Source organism: Grammomys surdaster, unplaced genomic scaffold (genome assembly GCF_004785775.1).
Source record: "Grammomys surdaster isolate TR1022 unplaced genomic scaffold, NIH_TR_1.0 126187, whole genome shotgun sequence".
NCBI classification, from domain to species: Eukaryota; Metazoa; Chordata; class Mammalia; order Rodentia; family Muridae; genus Grammomys; species Grammomys surdaster.
Window position 1 is genome coordinate 4,160,681 of NW_021620993.1, and position 24,086 is coordinate 4,184,766.

At 52.4% G+C, this 24,086-nt stretch overlaps 1 protein-coding gene across 2 annotated transcripts in view; it reads left to right on the plus strand.

The window, feature by feature from the left end:
* Positions 1 to 5,575: 5,575 nt before the first annotated feature.
* Positions 5,576 to 24,086, plus strand: part of Htra3 (HtrA serine peptidase 3) — a 26,807-nt gene continuing 8,296 nt past the window's right edge. Inside the window, exons 1-7 of one of the 2 annotated variants that reach the window (XM_028758139.1) lie at positions 6,000 to 6,414; positions 13,294 to 13,393; positions 16,063 to 16,285; positions 18,296 to 18,490; positions 19,093 to 19,125; positions 20,529 to 20,643; positions 22,214 to 22,637. In XM_028758139.1, coding sequence (XP_028613972.1) covers positions 6,012 to 6,414; positions 13,294 to 13,393; positions 16,063 to 16,285; positions 18,296 to 18,490; positions 19,093 to 19,125; positions 20,529 to 20,643; positions 22,214 to 22,224 — 1,080 coding nt within the window. In that variant the 5' untranslated portion in view covers positions 6,000 to 6,011 and the 3' untranslated portion in view covers positions 22,225 to 22,637. Of the gene's footprint in view, positions 6,415 to 13,293; positions 13,394 to 16,062; positions 16,286 to 18,295; positions 18,491 to 19,092; positions 19,126 to 20,528; positions 20,644 to 22,213; positions 22,638 to 24,086 lie in introns of those variants that run through there. The other variant, XM_028758138.1, reaches the window with a different exon arrangement.

Here is a 24,086-nt window from a genome sequence, read left to right on the forward strand (position 1 = left end):
TCCTACCAATCTGGCTTAAGGGATGAAGTTTCCAATATGTGAAGTTTAAAAGGGCAGTCAGGGCACTGCAAAAGAACCAAGCAAAGCTTCAATGGGCTGACCCAGGACTCTCAGCACAGGGACATCTTTCTTTGGGTTATTGGTTCAACTTTTGAAAAATTCTACAATTAACCCAGAATGAAGAGTCTGGAACACAGTGCCATCACTGGGGCAGGTGCAAGGTGGGGGGCTGCAAAGATATGCAGCCTTTGGATATGGCAGAGAAGGTGAACTGGGCTGGGGAGGGGACAGTCATATAGAATGGCTGTGAGCATGAAAGAACATAGACCAGATCCCACATCCCAGAAGAGGCAGTGGGGCAAAGGATAGAGCTTCTGGAGCTCCATAGAACAGGTGAGGTAGGCTAAGGCACAGCAAGGAATCAAAGGACAGTGTGTGTGTGTGTGTGTGTGTGTGTGTGTGTGTGTGTGTACATTCAAAATGGAGAGAGGAAGTCCATGTTGCTGTCCAAGAAGCTCTCTGGGCTTCTGTTTCCTCCCTGAAGGTATCTAAAGTCCCATACTCTTGAAGCACTGTCCACCATTTACAGGTATAGGGACAGCTGCAGTGTCCATCAACAGGCAAGTAAAGGAAATGAGGTGTGAGCACCCAGAAGAGTACTATTCAGCCACAAAGGAGGAAATCCTGTCACAGGTACTGACACAGAACCCTAGACAACTGAAGGGAAAGCTGGGCACAGGAGGGCAAGGATGGTGTGATGTCACTCATGGGCTCTAAGAAGGCTGATGTCACTGCACTAGAGAACAGGAGGAAGAGGAAGGCAGCGGACTTACAAGAACCTGCTGGAAGCCTACGCACTAAGTCAAAGCCACCCAAGGAAAGATGAACATAGATCCATGGCTGAAGTGGTGGAGGCCCAGGCTTGTAGCACCCTAGAAGTGAACCTATCAGAACTGCTGTAGAGGGTCAGGGAGCAGGAGGAAGAGAGCAGAGAAGGTGCCAAGACCAGCCAGTGGGAAAGAATAGTGTTGCCCCAAAGGTGCTGGGAAAACAAGATACCTGCATACAATTAAATGAAGCTAATTCTCTTACCTCACACCACAAGCCCTTGCTCAAAACCAATGGTGAACCCAAAACCAAGAGCTAAAGCAGGGAATCCCCTAAAGAAACCAAAGGAATCATGGTCATGGCTGATCAAACAAGAATGAACAGATAACTCAAAGCCCTCCTGAGATCTGGGATTAAACATCTGTATCACCACACTTACCAATGACTATGAAGAGACATCTCTCCCAGAGACACAAGTGGCCAAAGGCATAGGGAAGACATATGGTGTTGTCTGCTCCCTGGAAAACATAAATCAAAACCACAAGGAGACTCCACGTCATAGCTACTAGAATGGCAACCAAAGGGTTTTTTTGTTTTGTTGTCTTTTTGAATGGAAAATACCAAGAGTTGTTGAGGGTTTGGGGTAAATGGAGCCTCATGGTTTGGGTGGAAAGTGGTACAGATGTGGAAAAGCCTGGTGGTTCCTTAAATGGTCAAGCACGGCATTACTACGTGGCTTCGTCATTCTACTCCTAGGTACGCTCTCAAGAGAATCAAGAACATAAGCCCACGTAAGACTTCACACAGGAATGTCCATGGTAGCATTTTTTCAAGATAACTGAAAAGTGAGGGGAAAAATCCATCCATTGGCAGAAGAATGTACAAACATATGTGGTCTAGACATGCAATGGAATATTATTCAGCCATGCAGAGGAAGGGAGACATACTGATTCCTGATCCCGCAGTGCTGATAAACCTGGACACATGAGGATCCAGGAGAGGAGGCAGACAGAAGACCACAGGTAATACGATCCTATTCATAGGGAAAATTCAGAGCAGCTAGCTAATTCACGGAGATAAGACCAAGGGCTGGGAGAAGGAGGTGGCCAGTGTCAGCTTGCAGGTCTGGGGTCCTGTCATAATGAAAATAGTCTAAAATTAATTGTAATGGTAGTTGTCTATTTCTATGAAGACACCCAAAATGACCAGTCACACTTTAAAAGGAGAGTTGTGTGTGCAAATAGGCATTTGTGTACTAAGGGTTAAATGTTTAACCAGGGATGAGATGAGGTAGGGAGGGATGGGATGAGAAAAATGAGAGAGAGGATGAGTGGGTAGGGTTAATTGAAATAAGGAGATAGAAAAAATCATTATGGAAGCCTGCTACTTTGAAAGCTCATTTTAAAAACATTTTTAAAGTTTTGAATGGAGATACCCTGAATAGGTGGACAATGCTACTCCTAGAGGATGCAGAATATCAAATAAAGATTTCAGTCCCAGGTGTGGGATATCTCCCTGTAAGTTGTCAGTCAGGGAGGCCCCAGAGGCTCTCAACACAGCACAGGCTGTTGACACTGTTCTTGAGAACCTACCATAATTGATTGGTAAGACCCTATTGCTGGAGACACCATACATTTTTAGTACAGGATATGGAGACATCAACCTGGAACTGCCTAGAAAACTTCCTCCCTGATGACTAGCTTTAGGAATGCTACAAGATAGCGTTCAGGTTGCTGGAGAGGTGGAGGGAGAAGCATGGATGGTCTTACCCTGAAACCACCCCTGCATGCTGCAATACTGACCTGCCAGACAAGGTGTGCTCACAGTAGAGGCACGGCTGTAATGGGGGTTACTAGCTGTTTCTAATTGGATCTGAAGCCTGTTCCACAGGAGGGAATTCATGCCTGATGCTGTGACCTTGGTCAAAAGTCCATGACTGGAGCATTCATAGACATTAGACTGTTTTGTTGAATGGGCATATTGTAAAACTGCCTTTTAAATATTTATGTTTCCAACCGTACATTAGTGCAGCTCTCACGGAAGCTTCTTTTTTGCAGTGGGCGGCAGTTCATACAGAGACTCATCATGATGAGCCAGCCTGCCTCCATCTTAGACTTGAAAGCCATCTTATAGCAAAGACAAACTAAACTCCTTCCTGTTTATGATTAAACTGCTGTGTCTTAAGGATTAGGCTATGCCCCGCCTGTAACCTTAACTACGAATGGTTCCGTAGTGCCTGTTCCAGGAATGGCAGTCATGTCTTTGTTTCAAAAAGTTGTAAAGACCATCTTGCAACCCTTCCTTTGTTTCAAAAAGGTTCTTATGACTACTTTATTATGACTCTCTTCTTATGACCATCTTGTTACAGCCTGCTTCTGTAAGCCCACCTGTTTTGCCTGGAAAATCCCTTATTTGGAAATCCCTACCGCTGGGCTATAAAAACCTAATCTTCCTTATGTCCAATGCTGACTTATTGAACTCCACTTTTGGGGGGGGGGGCATCCCATCTCCATGAGTTAAAATGCCTGTTCTAATTAATTGTTTGTTTTACCTAATTAGGCCATATGGATTTGAGTCGAAGGTCTATCTCCTCTCATCTTTGGGATTAACAATAAGTGGTCAAAGATGATCACACCCATCCTTCATAGAGCTCCTAGGAACAGCTAGCAGCTGCCCCTGCCCTTCTCAACACCCCCATGAGGGAATTTCTAGAGGAGGGGCTGTAGACAGTCTTATATCATCACCCAAGCAGGGCCCACCCTGTGAGTCACCCACTAACATGGGCTGAGGAACCCTATCACATGCCAGGTGTGGCCAGGGATGATCTTTGAGGTCCCCAAAGCCACGTTAGCTATGATCTCATCTGACATGACTCCGGGCTGCAGCAAGGGTCAGGCATAAGGTTCTGGAAGCCAAAGTTTGGCTCTGTTGTTCTGCTATGGCCAAGTAGGAGGGACAGTCTGGGGTGCCCAGGAGGGAGGCAGACCCTGGTCCACCCTGGCTGCGACCAGCTCTATGCTGGTCCATGGTGAAGAACTACAGCACATGGGAAGGGGAAAAACAAAGGCTGATGGGGCTGGATGGGTCAGGCCAGCCACCCACCACAGTTGGAGAGAGGGCATCAGGGAAGAGCCAGTCCAGAGCCCACTCACACTGTTGGATGACAAACACTGTCAGGTGCCTGGTGCATCTATCTGTCCTGAGAGTAGGAAGAGCTGCCCCTACCCTAGTGCACCATATAGGAGATGCCAGACCCTTGGAGGTCAGAGGCCCTGGGGTCACTTAGACACCAGAGAAAGATCCAAGGTGTCCCTGTGACTGAGAAACTGTAAAGGGCTAAGGCAGCAGGGGGAGCCACTGCCCTGCCTTTGCAGAAGACTCCCTGGAAGCTTCCAGAACAAAGACAAGGCTTGGAATGGGCTCCCTCTTAGAAGATAGGCTAAAGTTATGTTTATCCTTTAACTCCAAGCCTCAGTTTCCCTTCTGTGCAGGTGACTGAAAGCACTGTATGCAGCCACGGTAAGGATCGGGTCAGACGACCAAGGAGGATGATGTGACCCAGAGGGAAAAAGTTGGGCTCATGACCTCAGACAAAATGGGTGTGAGTGCAGCCTGTCTTTTTCCAGCCTCATTCTGAGGTCCCCATACCCACCCCAGGGGCAGAAGGGCATAGGGAACCTAATCAAACTCCTGGATCAGCTCGCCATGACCATTGATACACTGTAGAGTATTGTGCAAACCCCTGTTTACTTCATTTCCCCAGCTGCATAAGAGAAGTCTGGAAGGAGATCTGGCCTACACTTCTGTGAAGAGACAGTAATGCCCTTCACACTCCCCACCTCACCACTACCCCCACCACCACACACACTCTATCACTACCTCCCTCCACACATAACACACATTCACACCACCGCTAGCAGGTGAGTGCTCACACCGGGAGCCCCAGTTCCTCTCTTCCCAAACAGCTCCATCTGATGAGGCCACACTGCTGCCTGGCCCCTGGGCATCACACAGACAGGAACCAGACTGCTCCCCAGCCCTTCCTCCCCAGCCCTCCACTAATAGCCATCCAAGGGACATGTGGCTTTATCAACCCCTGGAAGCAGAGGTGTCGCCATACCACACCATACCATACCCTCCAGTGCTACCTGTTCCTAGTGCTGCTGGGAAACTCCAGCAGGTAACAGCTTCCTGCCAGGATGCTCTGTTTTGCTTTCTTTCCCTCCAGTGTTGCACACCAGGTTCTCCAGCCCCCGGAGCCACGAGCCACGTTTTCACTCAGTCTAGGCTCACTTCCTGGAGAGGCTCTTGGGTCCTCCGACTCCTAAAGCTCCAACTGCTGGCAACTTGACATCCTGCACCTGCACCGGGCCTGGGACTGAAGTAGCCTGGTGAATGCCTGAGGAGGTGAGGTGTTGTAGAGAGTTGAGAAAGTGCCCCCTGCTCCTGCACTGCCTGTATCCTCTCACTTCCAATCACTCTGAGGTAGGAGGTGCTTGGTACTTCTTGTAGAAGAAACTGAGGGCAACAGGCAGCAACTAGAGTTCTAGATCTGGGAGAATCCAGAATAGACCCCTGATCCAAGGCAGGTAGGCCACCTCCCTGGCTGGGGTCACAACCTCCAGCTGAAGATGGGGGAGGGGCACTCAGCTGCTTTCTAAGTATCTGCTCCAATGTCCCCAGATGGAGTGATGCGGAGCAGGAGGGGTCTAGGTTTGGGGCCTTGCTGAGCCTGGCTGCTCAGGAGAGTAGAGTAGGGGTACCTCTGTGGAAGAGGGCTGGGGACAGAATTTGGATTTTTTTCATGTCTTTAGGATTGTGGTCAGGTCCCTGGCTAGGACTGGGGTATTTCGAAGCAGCTTCCGTGCCCCAGGCCCTCATCCTGGGCCGGCAGACCTGTCACCCAAAGTGCACACCAGGCAAGCCGGGGAGCAGGAGACACTGGGTGGGTCCCCACCAGCCGGGGCGGGGTCCCGTGGGGCAGGGGCGGGGCTGGCGCCGGGCAGGGCCGCCCCTTCCAGCGAAGGCGGACTGTCTTGGTCTTTAAGCGCCCTGTGACGCTTGGTTTGAGAGAGGCCCCGGTCAGTCCCCACACCATGCCCTTTTTGCGCTCCGGGCCAGAGTGCGCCTGAGCCGTCCGGGCCTCGGTGTCCCCGCGGGTCTTGCGCCGCCAGCTCTCCGTGATGCAGGCGCGCGCGCTGCTCCCCGCCACGCTGGCCATGGTGGCCACGCTGGCTGTGTTGGCGCTGGCCCGGGAGCCCCCGGCGTCGCCGTGTCCTGCGCGCTGCGACGTGTCGCGCTGTCCGAGCCCTCGCTGCCCTGGGGGCTACGTACCGGACCTCTGCAACTGCTGCCTGGTGTGCGCCGCCAGCGAGGGTGAGCCCTGCGGCCGCCCACTGGACTCGCCGTGTGGGGACAGTCTGGAGTGCGTGCGTGGCGTGTGCCGCTGCCGTTGGACACACACCGTGTGTGGCACAGACGGGCACACTTATGCCGACGTGTGCGCGCTGCAGGCCGCCAGCCGTCGTGCGTTGCAGATCTCTGGGACGCCAGTGCGCCAGCTGCAGAAGGGTGCCTGCCCCTCTGGTAAGCTCCACTAGGATTCCAAAGTCTTGCTCTGAGGAAACTGAGGACCAGGGGGAATCTGCCCACTTCCACTGGGCAGCCTTTTAAGTACAGTTCAGACAACCCTCTGGCCTTCTAGATGGAGAAACTGAGGCCCTAAGAGGTAAATATTGTCCCCAAAGTCACAAACAAGTTAGAATTAAAGCCTAGTGTGGCAGCCTGGTAGCATCTGGTGGGCTATGAGGCTCTGACCCAGCCACACTCTTGTTTCTTAGAGTCCTCCAGTGACTTAGAAGGGAATGAGCGGCAAGCAACCTTTCCTGGTCTCTGCCTTCAATTTCTGCTGTTTTCTTCTGTCAGGCTGTGCTGGGTGCTGCTTCTGTGTACCCATCTTGGGCCTTGCGTCTGAGAGGCAGAGGGTTCCGGGTGGCCAGGCACCTGTGCTCCTCTGCTCCTATCTTGGTTGTGTTTGGTGTACCCTTCTCTGGTCTCCCATGTGACAGATACTATTAACATCAGGCTCTGAGCAGAGATGGGCAGGGATGGAAATGGATTTTGTTCTTCACAGATTGAGCCATTTGTAAAATAAATTCCTTTCTGTGCCTGACTGTCCCTTGACTGGAAATAGTGCATTGCATGAAGCAGACCTTCTGGTACCCTTGAGCTTTCTAGACTGTGGAGGGCACAGAGGTGCCATGGAGATAGAGGATCAGGCAGGCATCCATCACTAAGAATGGCAGAATAGCTGTGGATGTTGGCCAGACCTTAGGCTCCATAGACCCACTGTCCTTGGTCGATTGTTCCATTGTGTTCTGGGTACTCATCCATGAATGGTCTGATGTCAGGCCTGGAAGAGACCCCTGCAAGGAATATTTAACCCTAGGACAACACATGCTAAGTCTCAGTGTTACTTCCTGTGCTGGGTATACTATTGCTGCTTGGGGATGAGCTTCCCCCCCACCAGAGAGGTGTTGAGTTGGGACAGTAAATGAGGCTCCCTGGCAAGTGTAGAGAGAGTGGGGAGGCCTGGGCAGAGCAGAGACCAAGATCTGACCTAGAGCACTGGCCACCATCAAAGCTCAAGCTGCCAAGGAGTTGTCGGTTCTGAAGCCAAAGAGGAAGGACACATGATCAGAGAGATGTTAACAAGCCAGGGTCTGCCATCCATCCTCAAAGGGCCAATTAAAGCAGTGTGGCCACATTGGGAAAAGGAGTGAAAGGGTCCAGTGACAGCCCTCCAAGTCTATCTAGGGGTCCTGACACGAGATTTACATTTAACTAGAGGGACGGAGGTATACTTGACCAAATGCTCCCACCCATCCTTGATCCATAGCTCCAGTCTCTCCCTGCTGGTCTGATGCATCCCTGCAGCTTCCTGCCTCCTCCCCCCCACCCCCAGCATGAGACTCATGGGGAAATCCCAATTTCTCAGGGCCCATCACTGTCTCAGTAGTCTGATAGCCAGAGGGAGGGGACACAAGTGTCCTTCACAATGTCCTCATTCAGTCCTGTCAGGATGGTTACAGCTAGACAGAGCCAATGACCTTGAACCTGACACCTGTCCATTGCCCAGTTTGATATGGATGTCCCAGGTTCTGCCTACTCCAGGGACATCATTCACATAGGCTGCTATCTCTGGATGCTCAGAAGCTTCACATGCTGGTATGAGTACCAGGCTCGCCCCATGCAGATTAAGACTGGCCCAGTTCCTTGTTAAATACTGCCCAGAGATGGTAGCAGCCTAGCTGTCTCTAACTCTTCCTCCCAGTTCAGCTGATAGTACTGCCCCAGGACACTGAGGTCTCAGCCTCTGTCACCACACACCTGTCATTGCCTCCTGTCCACTGTGAGCACACTCACCGATCACCCTGAGCACAGACCACAACGCCCAGATGCTCTGAACCCGTGTATGTGCTGGCAAGAGGGAGGCCAAGCCAACACTGACTTGCTGGCTTCCACCTTTCTTATCCTCCTACATCACCTCACCTGGCAGCCAGGTGACCCTGGTCAGTCTGTCCTGCATGTTTCCAACAAGACTCCCTCCATAACCCCCCTACTACCCTTACTGGACTCTCAGGCCCTATTTCTCCTCCCCACCCCCAACTCCACTACCATCTTCTGCAACCTTCTCATCTTCTGGCCGCCTTACTGGCTTCCCTCCCTCCTACCTCAGTGCCTTTGCATGTGCTCTGCCCACTGGCCACATTTGCCCCTTCATCCTTCACCTAGTAGGGTGAAGGATGGGCTCAGATGTCCTACCATCCTGAGCTGGCTTCCCTAACCATTGTGGCTCATTGCTAGATCTGTACCCCTGTCTATTGACCTGTCTGTTCTCTCTGCTTCTTGTTCACTCTGGGCCTCATGGCAGGGGTGGATGCAGCACCCGGTTGCACACAATAGGTAATGTTATATAAATGTCTGGGCCCATGGGTCCCTGGATCTCTCTTGGACCTCATTAGATGGCTTCATTGTGAGTGATGGAAGCTGTTTGATCCCACCTGCTTGTTAGAAAAGCATTCTCAAGAGAAGGGTCCCTTTACTAGTATGACCTGCATTCAAGGGTCTGCTTACAAGTGGCTAGCTGCCTGTTGGCTCCCTGGAATCAACATCCCACAGCCCCTCTGTGGTGGTAGACACCCACATTCTACTGGAGCTCAGAGCTGGGAGACCTGGGAAATTACCACAAAGATCTAATAGGTAGCTTTTAATGTGAAAGGCCCTGACAGGCTCTCCCAGCCTGTTTATTTAAGAACTTTGGTTAGCTTTTGTGTTCCCTCCTCTTAGCAGCTTCTAGGGGCTTGGAGTTGAGCATGTTAACCAGGCAAGAAAATGTGTCCTGTATCTGTCCCTCTGCCTGCTGGGACAGCAGAACTGGTCAGTGGTATGATTGTGTGTGGGGTCTGGTAGGGTTCCGGTGGCTTCCTATGTTTATTTGATGCTGGAGAGGGTTGTGTGTTATAACCTGGTACAAGGAACTACTCCACGACCTGTGAGTTCAGAAGCTCTGTCCAAGCCACATCCCTTCCTTCATCCACCTGCAGGGCATGCAGAGGTGGCCATGGGGCTCTGTGAGGACAATGCTACCTAGGCAGAATGATATTCACCCCTGTCCTGCACCATCAAGAGTCTGTGAGCTCACTGGCCTGTAGGGGCTCTGGAGACAGTGAAGCAGGCAAGCAGCCTTTCTGGCCTTCACTGTAGATCCCAGACTTATGCAGCTGTCACAGCAGACTGGGGCTTTGAGGGAGGTGGCCACCAGAGTTCCTAGGGTCAGGTGTCTCAGACTTCCCACAACCTCTGAAGCCTTTAGGAGTTTTGTCATAGGGAATAATGTTGGGGTACCTTATAAAGGCAGGTTCTGGTGCTGTAGTGTGCCACTCTAGGACTCTCAAAGTAAGGGAGAGCTTGCCCAAGCCCTAGTCCCCGACTCCCTATTTCTGGTCTGATATACCATAGTACTTGAGCCTCTTGAGACGGTGGCCACTCTGAAGGACACTGGTGAATAAGTTATGAGAAACAGTGTAGTCACAAGACCCTGTTCCTGGGGCTGCAGAAGCATGGCCAGACATGTATGCCTCAACTATATGCATGACAGGCCTGGGCACTGCAGGCTGTGCCTGTATATTCATGGTATCAGCGTGGCCTGTGGGCCACATACACCTCCATCTGAGGTTCTAGGACCTGAATATCCAGATCCTATACACAGAGTCCTCACCTCCTGTGTCCCAGCTCTAGTCCCAGACTCTTGTACCCAGTGTCACTTGCCTTTGCACACGCAGTCCCTTTGTCACATATGCCAATCCTCCATTCCTCAAGGCCTAGGCCAAAAGTCACACTTGTTCCCTCACTGAGGGCCTCTCTAGAGCGGTGGTTCTCAACCTTCCTAATGCAGTGACCCTTTAATACAGTTCCTCATGCTGTGGTGACCCCATCCATAAAATTATTTTTGTTGCTACTTCATATCCATAAATTTGCTACTGTTATGGATTATAATGTGGATATCTGATATGCAAGCTGTCTGATATGTGACCCCAAGGAGGTCACAACCCATAGATTGAGAACCGCTGCTCTAGAGTATCCTCAGGACTTGGGTACCAAGGATGGGCTGGCCCTGGAAGTGAGCAGAGTGGAGCACACAGCCCCTCGAGCTTCGGCCCTGCTGCAGCTTGCCTGCCTGGATCAGCTCACTGTTTTTCCTTCTTTTAAAAGCTTGCCTGTCCCTAAGTGACCCATGTCTCTTTAAGATCCATCTGTCATACCCAGGGGACTATGTTGTGGTCTGTGACCCAGGTCCTGCCTAGGGAATAGAAGATAAAGGAGGGTAGCTGCCCAGCCAGGAGCATGCATACCACACATCACTCTTCTTCACGGCCACAGCTCAGGGCACCAGCCCAGGTGCAAGGCACCACGCACAGCACCGCAGGTATAGGACACCAGGCCCCGAGTCGCCCACGCTGAGCTCTCCACAGCTGATACAGTGGCTGTTGTCTAGGTTGGGAAACAAGGCTGAGAGAGATCAGGTGGCCTGCCCAAGGCACACAGCTTCGACCTGGGCATATCCCAGCTCCGTGCTGCTCCTTGGGGGTGTATAACAGTTGGTTAGCTTCCAGGAGATCCCAGCCTTGACCTATGTTTGGCTTGGGGCCAGCCGGATGCCTCTGGCTGTGAAATTCCAGGCTCTGCTGGCTGAGCCAACCCCTGGAGGTGCTGCCTGCTAACGCCTGTACTGTGCAGCTATTCTAGTTCTCAGAGATTCCCAGCTCTCCTTGAGGAACGCCCTTCCACCTGTGACTGAGGAGGAGCAGTACAAACTGGCCCATGTGGGACGCTCAATGCTGCCTTCAATCTCCCAGTCCCATCTGCACAGGGAACACCTGCCATGTCTAGACTTACTTGATGCCCCCCCATTAGGCCTCACACAATACCAAGCCTGCACATGCATGATCACGGCTGGCTGATGACCCAGGGAGAGATGCCACGATTGTCCCCCAGGAAGAAAATCAGGAGACTTGTGGGGTCTTTCTGTTAAGAAATGGCCAAGTTGGGGGACACCATTGAAGAGTCAGACGTGGGGATCAGAACCAGGCTCCTATGTGTGTCAAGTGTGCTGGCTGGGCTTGTGCCCTCGGGACATTTGGGTTTGGATCTCTGTTAATCACAATGATGGAACCTTGCAGTGAACAGCCTCAGGGACAGTGTAGGTGCCCCTGTGGTGTGTCTTGGTCATTCATTTTTCTGTTCTGTGCCTTTGTTTCCCCATGTCTTCCATGGCAGTTGTGACTGTCCAGAGCTAGCACACCTCCCTGTATGAGGGTCATCCACTCTCAGGGCATGCGTGTTGGAGACGGAGCCCTGAGGTCATCTTCCCTCTCAGGGCTGCTTCTTACAGCCTGCCTTTCTTCTCAGGCCCTAGACACCTGGCCCTGATGGCTGTGCTCTGGGTCAGGCTGCTGAACAAAACTTCCGGGCCTTCAGATTCCGTTTATTTTTGAAGAACAACAACAACAACAAAAAATAGAGCCAACAGCTGGGTGTGCTGAGACTCCGGCCTTCAGAGCTTGGCTCGGCCTGGCATGGGGGTGGGGCTGTTAAGAAACCCCAAATAAACAGAGCTGTTTCCAGGCCCAGCCAGGCCAGTTCATGTGGGAAGCCTGTGGTGGGGGCTTGGGGCCCTCTATGTGACTCATGGTGACTCATCTGAGACTGGGGCCGCATTAAAGGGCCATGCCTGTCACTGTTCGGGTTCTCTGACATGCAGCAGGGCTAGGCCTGCCAACCTAGGATGGTGTTCATACTCAGGCTCAGTTTTCTGGGCTATGGCTTCTGCTCTGGGGTAGGGGTTTCAAGCTGATGGCCAGGCTGAGCAGTTTCTGGCTGGTGGTTATATCATCTTCTTCCCTCTTTCCAGGGAGCTCATGGGTGCTGCCTGCTTGTGCTGGTCACTGTTGGGCTTGGGTGAGGCAAGCCTATCTCTGGTCTGAGTTGACAGTGCTGGGGAATGGGACTGTCTCCTTGGTTTTCCTGTGGTCCTGAGGGTGGAGAGCCAGCTGAAAGCAGGGCCCCTGCTGCAGGCCTTGACATCTCCCCAGTCACCCACCATGCACTGTCCTGGCTGACAAGGTCCTGAACATCAGTCAGGCCCTCCCTCTGGAATGACAAGCGGCCTACTAACGTCTGCTGACTGGCTGGAGCCTCCAGGCCAAAGCCCAAGCAGCCTGGGCACACAGATTTGTCTATCAGGCCTTGGCTCCTGCCTCAGTTCTACCACTACCCATAGTACTCAGTACAGGCTCATGTCACCCGCATGCCTCAGGCCTGTGGTCTTGGCAAGCCACAGCTCTGTTGCTGATGGTGGCAGAAATCTGAGCCAGTGATGAAGGTTTTGAGGCATTCGTGTGCTGCCTTGCAAGTAGGCCTGGGCTATGGCCAAGTTGGACAAAGGCGGTGGGTGTTCTGTCCACTCAGGAATCTTTAGCCCAGCCAATGAAGAATGGCCTGATGGGATGGCTCAGAAGAGGAGGCCTTGGCCCTTTCACTGTGCCCTTATCTGTCAGTATACTGCCCCTTAGGCACAGAGGCTGATGGTCCTCTCTCCAACATTCTGCTGTTACAAGGGATCAGGCAAGGGTCTCGCGGCGTTGGTCCCCAGCATCAGTACTGTGCTTCCCAGAGCAAAGATCTAAACTTCTCTAAGATTCCTGCCCAGCCCTGGGGAGTGCAGTGGGGGGAAATGTACAGAGGCTCAAATCTCAGAGGACCTAGTTAACCATTCTCCAGGGAAGGGACGACTATCCCCAATGTCTCATGGGTCTCCAGCAGGGCCTCTTCCACCCTAGACCTAGGGGGCTGCTGGAAACCAGCAGGTCTCACTGACACCCTTGGTCCTTGCTGCCAGCGCAGGTCTCCACCAGCTGACCAGTCCGCGGTACAAGTTCAACTTCATCGCCGACGTGGTGGAGAAGATCGCGCCAGCCGTGGTCCATATAGAGCTTTTTCTGAGGTGCGTTCCCCCCCACCCCCGACCCCCGAGTTCCTCCGCAGTTTCCCAGTCATTCCCAGCTGCCTTGTTGCCTGCTGTCATCCAAGCTAGATCTGATTACAGCAGCCAGGAGCAGAGTAAGGGGTGGGTGGGATGAGTAACAACTGTTGGAAGGTGGGGTTCCTGGGGATGGGAGCTGAAACTTAGCCTGAAGTGAGTACCTAGGAGTCTAGGAGTTAGAAACAAGGGACAGTCCCACTGAGGTGCCGGCTCAACAGGACAACTGTGTCTAGATCAGGCATGAGGGAGGATGTGCCAATTCGTGGTGGAGGGGAGGGAGGTCTGAGTGGACTCGGGTGAATAGCGAAGCAGGTTTGTCCATGGGAGAGGAAGCCCACTGTGTGATGTGTGGTCTAGCCTCCTGGAAGGATCTGTCTTTACAGACAGGGGTGGAGACTCCTTCCTTCCTCCCACACCCCCGTATTCTGTCCCAGAGATGTCTCTGCTGGATGAGGAAGCTTGCCTTCTAGACACAGCAGCCAAGGCCCCTTCACTCACATCCGGTCCTTAGGTCTCTATTTGGATCCCCCAGAGAGAGGCCGGTTATGGCAGGATCCTTGGATCTCCAGACACAACAGTCTCCACCCTTCTCACCCTGCAGCTGAGTGGAGAGGGCAGCTGGGGCGTGGAGCCAGACAGGAGCCCTCCTGATAGAGATCAGGGAAGCTGGTGACCAGCTTATTAGTCTGACTCTGGCACGGAGCTGCCTGATGTCAATCACTATCCTTCCCTCTGTGCTCTAAGGTCACCAGTGTCGGACTGCTCAGCCTCCTGCACACTAACAGTGGCCACAGCCTCACGGTGGCAAGATGGTGTGAGGTGGAGCAGGGAGGAGGATGAGCCGTCCTCACCCAGGGTCTAGCCTGAGCTCTAGAGCACGTAGGCTCTGAGTCTATTTTCTCAAGTCATCCTGAGACTTCTGCTCTAGGAGAAACGAGACAGATGTTTGGAGACTCAGCACCCATGGGACTGTGGGACCCTTCTGCTTGTCGGATCCCTGCTGTGATTGACAGCTTTTAAACCTGTGCATCACAAGGATTTTGCTGAAAAATTGCTCATGGTATTCTCCCGTGAGCCCAGAAGACAGTTCCCTGTCAGGAGCTAGGAACAGAGGCCTAAAGTGAACACACACACATACACACACACACACACACACACACACACACACATGCATGCACACACACACTCACTCATGCACACACATCACTTAACCCCACTGCCTCCCCACATCCTATATACACACCACACACACACTACACACACCACAGACACACACTACATACACCACACACACACACACACACACACCACATACACAAACACACAGACATACCACATTTACATACCACATATCACACACTACACACATACAAACACACACACACACACACACACACACACCCTGGGGTAAGAGGCTGTCTCGGGCCCCGGCTGCAGTTTTGAGAGGAGCTGGCTGTACTTCTCAGAGAGACATGGCTGGGAGACAGGACCCAGCCACAGACTCTGCAGTTCTCACACAGGAAGCTAAGCAGCCTGCCATGGTGGAGCCTGCTCTGCCCTGCCTCCTCCTGCCTGACCCCAGTATGTAGTCCCACGTGGTGGGGCCTCAATCTCCCCGAGAGCCGTGTACAGCAGTCTTTACCTAGGCCTAAGTCACAGAGCCCCACAGACCAGAAGCTTAAACAGTGGGACACGTTGTCCCAGTTTAACGTCCAAGGAGTTTGACATCCTTGGTCGGGTGTCAGCAGGACACCACACCCAGATTCTTGGGCTCCCTCCTAACTTCTAGTGATTCTGGGTGTCCTCAGATTGGAGGATGTCCTTTCCATCTGCCTCCCAGGGTCCCCCTTGTGTCTCTTCCAGCTTCCTATCTTCTCAAAATACCGATGCTTGGACAAAGGTCCCCACTTCATCAGAATGTCACAGCCCTGTCACACCTGCAGAGACCCACTTCCAAATGAGGTCACACCATGGAGCTGTGGTCAGAACTTGATCACATCTGTCTGGGGGACACAGACCCACAAGTCTCCCATGAACCTTGAATGAATTTGTCCCTGGCTGCAGGGAATACTTAGGATGTTTGTTGTTTTCTCTGGTATCGCTGGGCTGAGGTGACATTTTCAAAAAGACTGACACCATGCTCAAGAGTGCTTCTTTGTGTTCTTTCACTTGCTTAGTGTCCTCAAGGCCTATGTCCTTTCCTATGTCACCCGAAGAAGGTCACAAGCTGTACCAACCTTCTACCTCATCCCATCCTGAAAGTAAAGGCTCCTTAAGCAGACGGCCCATTTCCAAGATGGGAAGACTGAGTCTCAGAGGGCTTACAGAGTCTGCCTGAGGGCAGCTCAGTTAGGTCGGTGCCACTGTAGGCTGTTATATGCTGACACCAGTGGTACTTTGTCTCACTGCAGCAAACTGAAGATCAGAGATGGTGGTCATGATCTTTATGGTCATGAACTGGGCCCGGCTTCAGTGTTGGCAAGGCCACACCCATACGTGGCTGCCTCAGTTCAAACCCAGCTGGAGGAGGGAGTGGTTCCCCAAGCCTGTGTTCTTTTCACCCCGCGTGGTTCTGCTCCCTCTACCGTGTTGACTCCCCCATGCTGAATGTCCCGTGCTTTCCTGCGCAGACACCCTCTGTTTGGGCGAAATGTGCCCCTGTCCAGTGGTTCGGGCTTCATCATGTCAGAAGCCGGGTTGATCATCACCAACGCCCACGTGGTCTCCAGCTCCAGCACCGCCTCAGGCCGGCAGCAGCTGAAGGTGCAGCTGCAGAATGGAGATGCTTATGAGGCCACCATCCAGGACATCGACAAGAAGTCGGACATTGCCACAATCGTAATCCACCCCAAAGTGAGTAAGATGACACACCCCTGCCTGTCCCAGCAGTGCCTCCTAGCCCAGCCTTCCCAGGGGATAGCAGGGACCTGAGGCCTAGGGCCACTGGCCACATCAGATAAGCAGTCCCTGAACTGCCTTGCCCAGGGTGCCAACATCAGGAGCAAGCAGGACACAGAAGGGAGGAACAGCATCCCACACCTACCTCTCTACCGTTCTAGTCAGATCCACATGCCTGTCCCCGTGGGCTGACAGATCAGGGAGGTCGGTCCCCACCTTTCACCTCTAAGCCCACACTTACCCTAGCCACCAAGGCAGACCCATGTCAGGGCCACACGACCCAGTATGGTCACTGGCAACTTCTAGAAATCCAGGTGGTGTTGCTTCTTCCTGTTCAGGGCAGAGTCCTGGGAAGAAGGACCTGATCCACTCATCCCTTAGAATCTTACAGGGAGAAATGGGGCCTTGTGGAGATTAGAATTCATCACTTGTAATCTGAGGAGAAACTGCAGCTCAGCGACGTTTGATCACACACCTAAGATAGTGGCAGGATCAGGCTGCCAGGCCTAGATGCAAGCCTTCCTCAAACTGGTTTTTACTGCATCCAGCAGTACCATTGCATGGCTCTGGGATGGTTATGGGGGTTTCCTGTATCCCTTTCACTCACCATCAAATATGCCACTGTGCCTTCAGCTGGCTCATGGTTTCCTTTAGATGTCTGTGAGTCAGATGGTATGGCTGAGTGGAGCCTAGCCCCTCCTGGATGCAGCTTCTCAGTGTCCTTGGTGACAGGTGTTTGCAGAGTTCACTCCCAAGGTGGAGGATCCGTAATGGGCTATCCTAATATAGCCCCTCTATAGTTCGGAGCCTTGCCTGGGTGCAACCTTTCTTCACAATAACACAGAAACTGAGGGTGGGAGCGGGGGACAGACTGAAGGGCTGAAGTGACAGGAACTCTTCATGCTATGGAGGCCCAAGTTCTTTGTGAGCAGCCTGCAGTTCTGCTGTGCTCAGGGGATCCAGGCTTGGAGAGGCTCTGTTTTCAACCATGTGCAGATGCAGGAAGCCGTAGGGCAGTGAATGATGCTACAGCTCTTCCGTAGCTTCCATAGTGCTAAGAGCATAAACCATTGCTTCAGAGCCAGACCAAGGAGATTGCCCTGAGCTGTCTGGAAGAGCATGCCTGTCTTTCATTGGCAACACAAGCATGATGTGTGTGCCTCAATACACACACACACACACACACACACACACACACACCTACACCTACCTCTGGTAGCCTATGAAGCTCAGAACCTGTGCTCTGCTGCTCCCAAAACAGATGTGCATATATGCTTACTCTTCAAGACCACGAAGCAGAGGACTAGGTAGCTGAGCCCACAGACAGACGGGCTCTGCCAGCCCTGTGTGAAACAGTGTTCAGGGACCTCATGTGTCAGAGGTGGCCTCAGGTTCCCTGTGTATCTATAGCAGGAATCAAGGATTCCAAGCTAGAGTTTCTAGGTCCTTGACAGGGCTCCAGTGAGTGACACATTTGTTCGTGGAGTGACTCTGTTGGGTGCAGCACACCAAGCCTGGTGGTAGCTGAAGCTTTCTCTCAACTTGCAGAGCAAACTGTCACCACTAAATTTCAGGCTTAGCTGGACAGTAGCACAAGCCTTTAATCCCAGCACTCAGGAGGCAGAGGCAGGTGGATCTCTGTGAGTTTGAGGTCAGCCTTGTCCTATATAGTGAGTTCTAAGTTAGCAAAGGCTACATAGAGAGACCATGTGTCGGAAAACAAATCCCTGGGCTCAAGGATATCAGAGGCCAGGACCAGCCTGGATGCTCTGTACCTCCCCATGGCAGACATTTCTGGCCTCCTAAGGTGAGCCTTGGTTCTGTGGACTCCAGCTCCAGTCTCAGCCAGCTGCTGCCCTGGCCTCAGGACTGTGAATAACCTCCTTCCTCTCCAGAAACCAGCCTGCCAGGATCCCTCTCTATGGTCTGAGCCTCTGTCCTCTCACACCCTTTTTCTCCTTCCAGAAAAAGCTCCCTGTGTTGCTGCTGGGTCACTCCGCAGACCTGCGGCCTGGCGAGTTTGTGGTGGCCATCGGCAGCCCCTTTGCCCTGCAGAACACTGTGACAACGGGCATTGTGAGCACTGCCCAGCGGGATGGCAAGGAGCTGGGCCTGCGGGACTCAGACATGGACTATATCCAGACAGACGCCATCATCAACGTGAGTGTTATGGGCAAGGCTGACCTCAGTAACTTCTGACCAGCTTGTTTCCCGTCCCATCATGCATCACACCACTATCTAGGAAGGCCTTTGTTATCTCATGTAGAGCACTCACCCCGTGTCTGCCTCCCAGAGATGGGCCACCTTGGACAGCTGCAGAGATGAGGTGGCCCAGTCATACCCCTGGAAGGTCTTTGCCTGCCCTGCACAGCTTGTGACTTTACTAGGATTAAGGCTATATTGGATGACACCATGACATTCATACAACTCCAAGCTAGGGTGCCTTGGCATGTCCCCCTGTACCTGCCATGACTAGTATCTGGAGCCATTCATATCTGTAGAGATTACCAAACCTCTGACACTGCCTGCCCTGCAAGTACCTAGCAACTGGCGAGTTGTGGAAACATGGAAGCACAAGGTTTGTGCAGAGACCTGGAGGGTCAGTGGGATAGCTGTCTTCTGCTCTTTGGGTTGAGCACCAAGACACTGAAAGTCAGTTTCGGTGACCCATCTTGTCACTGACTGGAGTCAGTGATGGGGAAAGAGCTTGGGGACTGTAGCGGGGTTCACGGCACAGCTAACAGTGGTTTTCTCCTTTGCAGTATGGGAACTCGGGAGGACCCCTGGTGAACCTGGTAAGTGTCCCCTAAGGTGCAGTGTATGGTTTTCTAGGCTTTGCTCACACAGAATCACAGGCTAGAGATAGGGACAAACCCCATGAAGTCTTCAGAACTGCATGTCCAGAGGTCAGTAGAGTGGCTGTGTTGGAGGCCCAGGAAGACCTGAGCCCTAGGTCCATGCTGCCTGGAGTCCTCAAGGACAACTGAGAACAGTTGTAATGCTGGGGCCATGTGCTCCCCCATGGCATTGGGCAATGGGGGCACAATCAGGCTGTTACTGCCCTGGGCCTTGCTGTCCTCGGTTATGATCTAAGGTGAGAGGAGAGACCACGCCCATGAGCTCTGTAACACACACTCCTTCCAGAGGCAGGTTCAGCATCATCCTGGCTGAGATTTTTCCAGAATAGGTCAGGAGATTCAGCTGGGATCCCAGGCTCTGAGGACTCAGTGCTGTCTGCCCCAAGAGAACTTAGCAATAGAGTAGGTAGTACTCACACTTGATGAGCCTGCACGTGGAGGTTCTAAAGAGACACGGGCCTCACCACTGAGATAGACGAGGGGCAGAGAGCATTTAGTGAGAGTGTGGAGATGAAGGTATAGGTGGAGAAGGATATGCCAAGGACAGAAATAGCACATGGGAACGCTTCCAGGGTTGGAGAAGACAGCCATGGGACAGCCCATGGGCTGGGCCAGTGTCCAGCTGGCATTCAGGTGACTTACGCAGGTGGCTGTCTCCTCCACACTCACGATTCTCCAGGCAAGGCTGCTGAAGGAGGCTCATGTGGTAGGGCCTGCACTAGATTCTCAACTTTCTGCCCTAGTCCCCAAAGAAGTTCCATGACAAGCTGGTAGTGCCCTGGCTGGGTTGTCTAGGGCAAGCATCCTGCACCCCTCTCATGGCCAGGCTTTTGGGAGGGAACCTGCCCAGGAGTGAGTCCCACTGACTGGGGAATCTCCTGATCTGATGGCATTGGCTCCATGAAGCTGGGCAGGGTGGGAGCCTAGCTCAAAACAGATTATGAGCTGGGCCAGAGCTTTCATAAGAAAGGGATAGAAGGGAGTCCCGGTCTCTGATGGGAATAGATGGTGTCCTGGGTGCAGTGGACACTGCCTCCTAGGGCAGAGGGGCTGGAGCTGTGAAGGCAGAAGCAACCCAGTAACTTTCCTAGAGGACTTTTCCAGAGATATAACAGAGAGATCCCCAGGATTTGGTGGTATGCAGGGTGGGGTAGTGTCACTGACCCTGATGTGACCCAGAAAGCCAGGTTTACAGGATAGCTGGGGCTGCTTGGGGCATCTCAGTGGAGCACTGACAGTCAGCTCTGCCTGGAAAGAGTGCTCTTACACCAGGCTCAGTAGCAGTCTATGGTTTGCTTGTACCCCACTAAGTAACCCCACACTCTGCTCTCTTTGCCCAGGATGGTGAGGTCATCGGCATCAACACGCTCAAGGTTGCAGCTGGCATCTCCTTTGCCATTCCCTCGGATCGCATCACACGCTTCCTCTCTGAGTTCCAAAACAAGCATGTGAAAGGTAACTCTCCAGAGGGGCAGGTAAGGCAGGGTCCCCCAGAATGAGGCCCAGCCCCACCCAAGTTAGCCAGGGCCCAGCTGCAGGAACTATAGGTACCATGTTTACTCCTAACTAGGTCCTTTACCCTCCCCAAACCAGGAGACCCCAGGGCATCTTATTTCCAGCTTCTCTTAGGGCCTTCCTCCATGCCTCTCAGCTCATGAACACAATCACCCTCTGCTCCTCCAGACAGTTTTTTCCCAGGACCCACCATCCAAGCTTGGATTCCTGGGACTCTTCTTAGTTGGCAGAAAATTGTGTTTCCTTCCTTCCACCCATCTGTCCACCCACCCTCCATCCACCATCCATCTACCTCCACACCTAATCCTTCATGTATGCTTTCATCTGTCTATCTATCCCCAATCTAACCATTCATCTGTATGAATTCATCTGTATGCCAACCTACCTATCCACTCCATTACCATTCCATTCATTTATCCATTTACCTTCTTGTCCACCCAAGTTCTCACTCATCTATTCACTCACCAATTTAACCATCCATCCATCCATCCATCCATCCATCCATCCATCCATCCATCCATTCATCCATCCATTCATCTATCTATCCATCCATCCATCCATTAAGCCAGCTACCAGTCTACCCACTCATCTATATATTTACTCACCTGTCCATTCATCTTTCCATATATCCATCCATTTATACATCTGTCCATTCCTTCATTCATTATCCATCCATTCATCTATCTATCCACTTACCATCCACTCTTTCATTTATCAATCCATCTATTAATTCATCTTTCTACCCCATTCACTGATTCACTAACCCACCAATCTACCTATTCATCTATCCATCCTTACATCCATTTATCCATCCTGCCATCTATCCACATACCCACTCCCTCCTCCATTTCTGCCTCGATCTGCCCACACACCCATCTGTTCATCTGCCCATTCATCCCTCTTACCCTTTCATCTATCTACTTATACACATACCCAGTCATTCATCCACTATCTCAATCATCCACCCATCCATGATTCATGCATTTACTCATCCACCTACCCGCCTTCCACCGATCCATTCATGTTACACCCATCCATCTACCCATCCCTAAGTACCCTTCTCAGCCTATGAGTCATACAGTCAGCCCAGCAAGGTATCCTCTGTTCCAAGGGAGCAAAGTTCAAGAATCCAATCCTTGGGAGTCACCTCCTGCCGGACCCTATCCCTCACCCCAGTCTAAAGAGGGATTTCCAGTCCCTCTTGCCCCTACTCCACATGATGGGTAGCCATCTGCATCCCCCTAGGAAGAAAGCTTGCCAAGGACAAGTCTGCTCTTCAGATGAGAGCGTGCTAATCTTTTCAGTTGGTGATCATGGCCACTGTCCAGAAAAGAGCCCCATTTCTGGTCTTAGGTTCCTGGGGGCCCCTACCTTCCTATTTTCAGCCCAGTGAGCTGTCAATTACCGTGTGCCTCCCACACCCACATCCTGGCCGGTGCCCAGGTCTCACCCCACCTTGCTGCTCATACCCTCACACTGCCTCCCTGTCTCCTCCCAACCCTCTCACCAGCACTGCACTGAGAGCAGGGGCCTTCCTCCTGCTTGCCCCCTCCTTTGCGGCCCTGCCAGCCACACACAAGGACCCCAGTACAGCCAAGACTGGTCCCATGAAGAACTGCAACCGAGGAGCCTCGTTCTGTTCCAAGTGGCCCTAAATGAAGATGACAGGAGCAGAGCCTGTCCCTCCCAGGAGTCTGAGGCACCATCTGGTGAATAGTGGGAGCTAGCCGCCTTTTCTCTTGGCCACTAGGAGGCTCAGAACTAGAGCAGGGTTCCTAGACCATTGGTAGCCTTGGTCCTTTGTCTACTCACCAGGGCTTTCCAGTTTAGCTTGTTTGTAGGACCATAACTCCACCCACATAGACTGGCCAGTGGGTGACTGCCGTGCTGGAAATGGGCCAGTGGCCTCCTGTCCCCTAGTTGCCTCTTCTATTCTCAGACAAGAACTCCCCAGGGGGCAGATCTGCCCCTTTGTTGCAGAGCAACTGTCCTAATCATGGTGTCCTGGTCACTCAGCCTGGGCTCTGTGGAAATGCTCATTCCCACCCCAGAGCTATGTGATCACCCAAGGACAGTGCCTACCTTCTTCCAGAGCGTCTGAAGAGGCTTAGCTAAGTGGGGTCCATTGACTTAAAGTTCTTCTGAAATTTGTGCTTATTTATGCTTTTCCATTTTTAAATAAAAACATCAGCTGATCTGAACCCTGCTAATCTAAGTTCTTTAACACATCCCTTTTATTAAGCCAGGGAGGCATTGAGAGCATCTCTTTTCTCATCCAGGGGTTGGTACAGGTTCTGGAGTGACTGGAGCAGTGCTGGTCAGGGGAGCTGTCCCCTTGGCCCTGAGCCAGGAGCTTTGGGATCACAAAAGAGGCAGGCAGTGGGCAGGGCACACCCCTGCTTGCTTCTTCAGGTCTCAGATTCCCTTTGAAGACTTCATATGCCTGGTAGAGTCCCAGATGAGGAGGTGGGTGGGCCTAGGGAGTACACAGGGCCTGCTGCAGAAGCAGGGTCTGGAGCAGGAGCTTGAGCAGAGCAGCAGTTCAGCTGTGCCTCTCTGCATCCTTCAGGGGACATCTCTAGGAAGCTTGATTAGTGAAGATTAGACTAGCCTTGGACCAGAGGTCTGACCTAGCCTCAGCTCCTTCCCAAGACCTCACAAGTGTATGACTGGCTGAGCTGCCCTCTCCTCTCCTAAGCTGTTCCCAGGGCCTTCCCTCTGGTGGGGAAGGAAACCCAGAGGACCTTGGGATCATGTGACATCTGAATGATGAGCCTGGACAGGAGAGAAGGGGAAACAGAGGAGCTCAGGAAATGGGGATATGGGGATGTGCCTGTGCCAGCTGTGGGCAGTGCAGGATAGCCCAACACAGAAGGCCAATGAGGGGTGATACTGAGGAGACTCTCAGAACAGGGGACCTACATGGGCTAGGCATTGTGAGATACTGGGGAGGGGGTAGCAGTAAGTAGGACATGTTGGCTGCTGGGCGGTGGTTAGTGGCTGAGAGGAGGCAAGGAGACGTCAGGGCATAGCCACCTTCTCATCGCTGAATCAGGCTTTGTTCAAAGACCGAGGCATTGGGGTTTATCAAAAGGCAAGGGGCAGTATGGGAGCGGGAGGGGTGTGATGTGCTGAAAAGGTGGAGGACTTAGGGAGGAGTCAACCAGAGACTGAGGAGCTGTCAGACAGCTAGGGTTCCTTTGCCCTGACCTGAGAGAAATCAAAGGACATCTCCAAAGATCTGAGAGTTACTGGTTCAGAGCCCTGGGGGTGAGGACCCTCTGCTCCTCTCCTCACCGCTCTCTGCATCTACAGACTGTGAGTTGAGTCTCCGTGCTCTCTCTCTCTCTCTCTCTCTCTCTCTCTCTCTCTCTCTCTCTCTC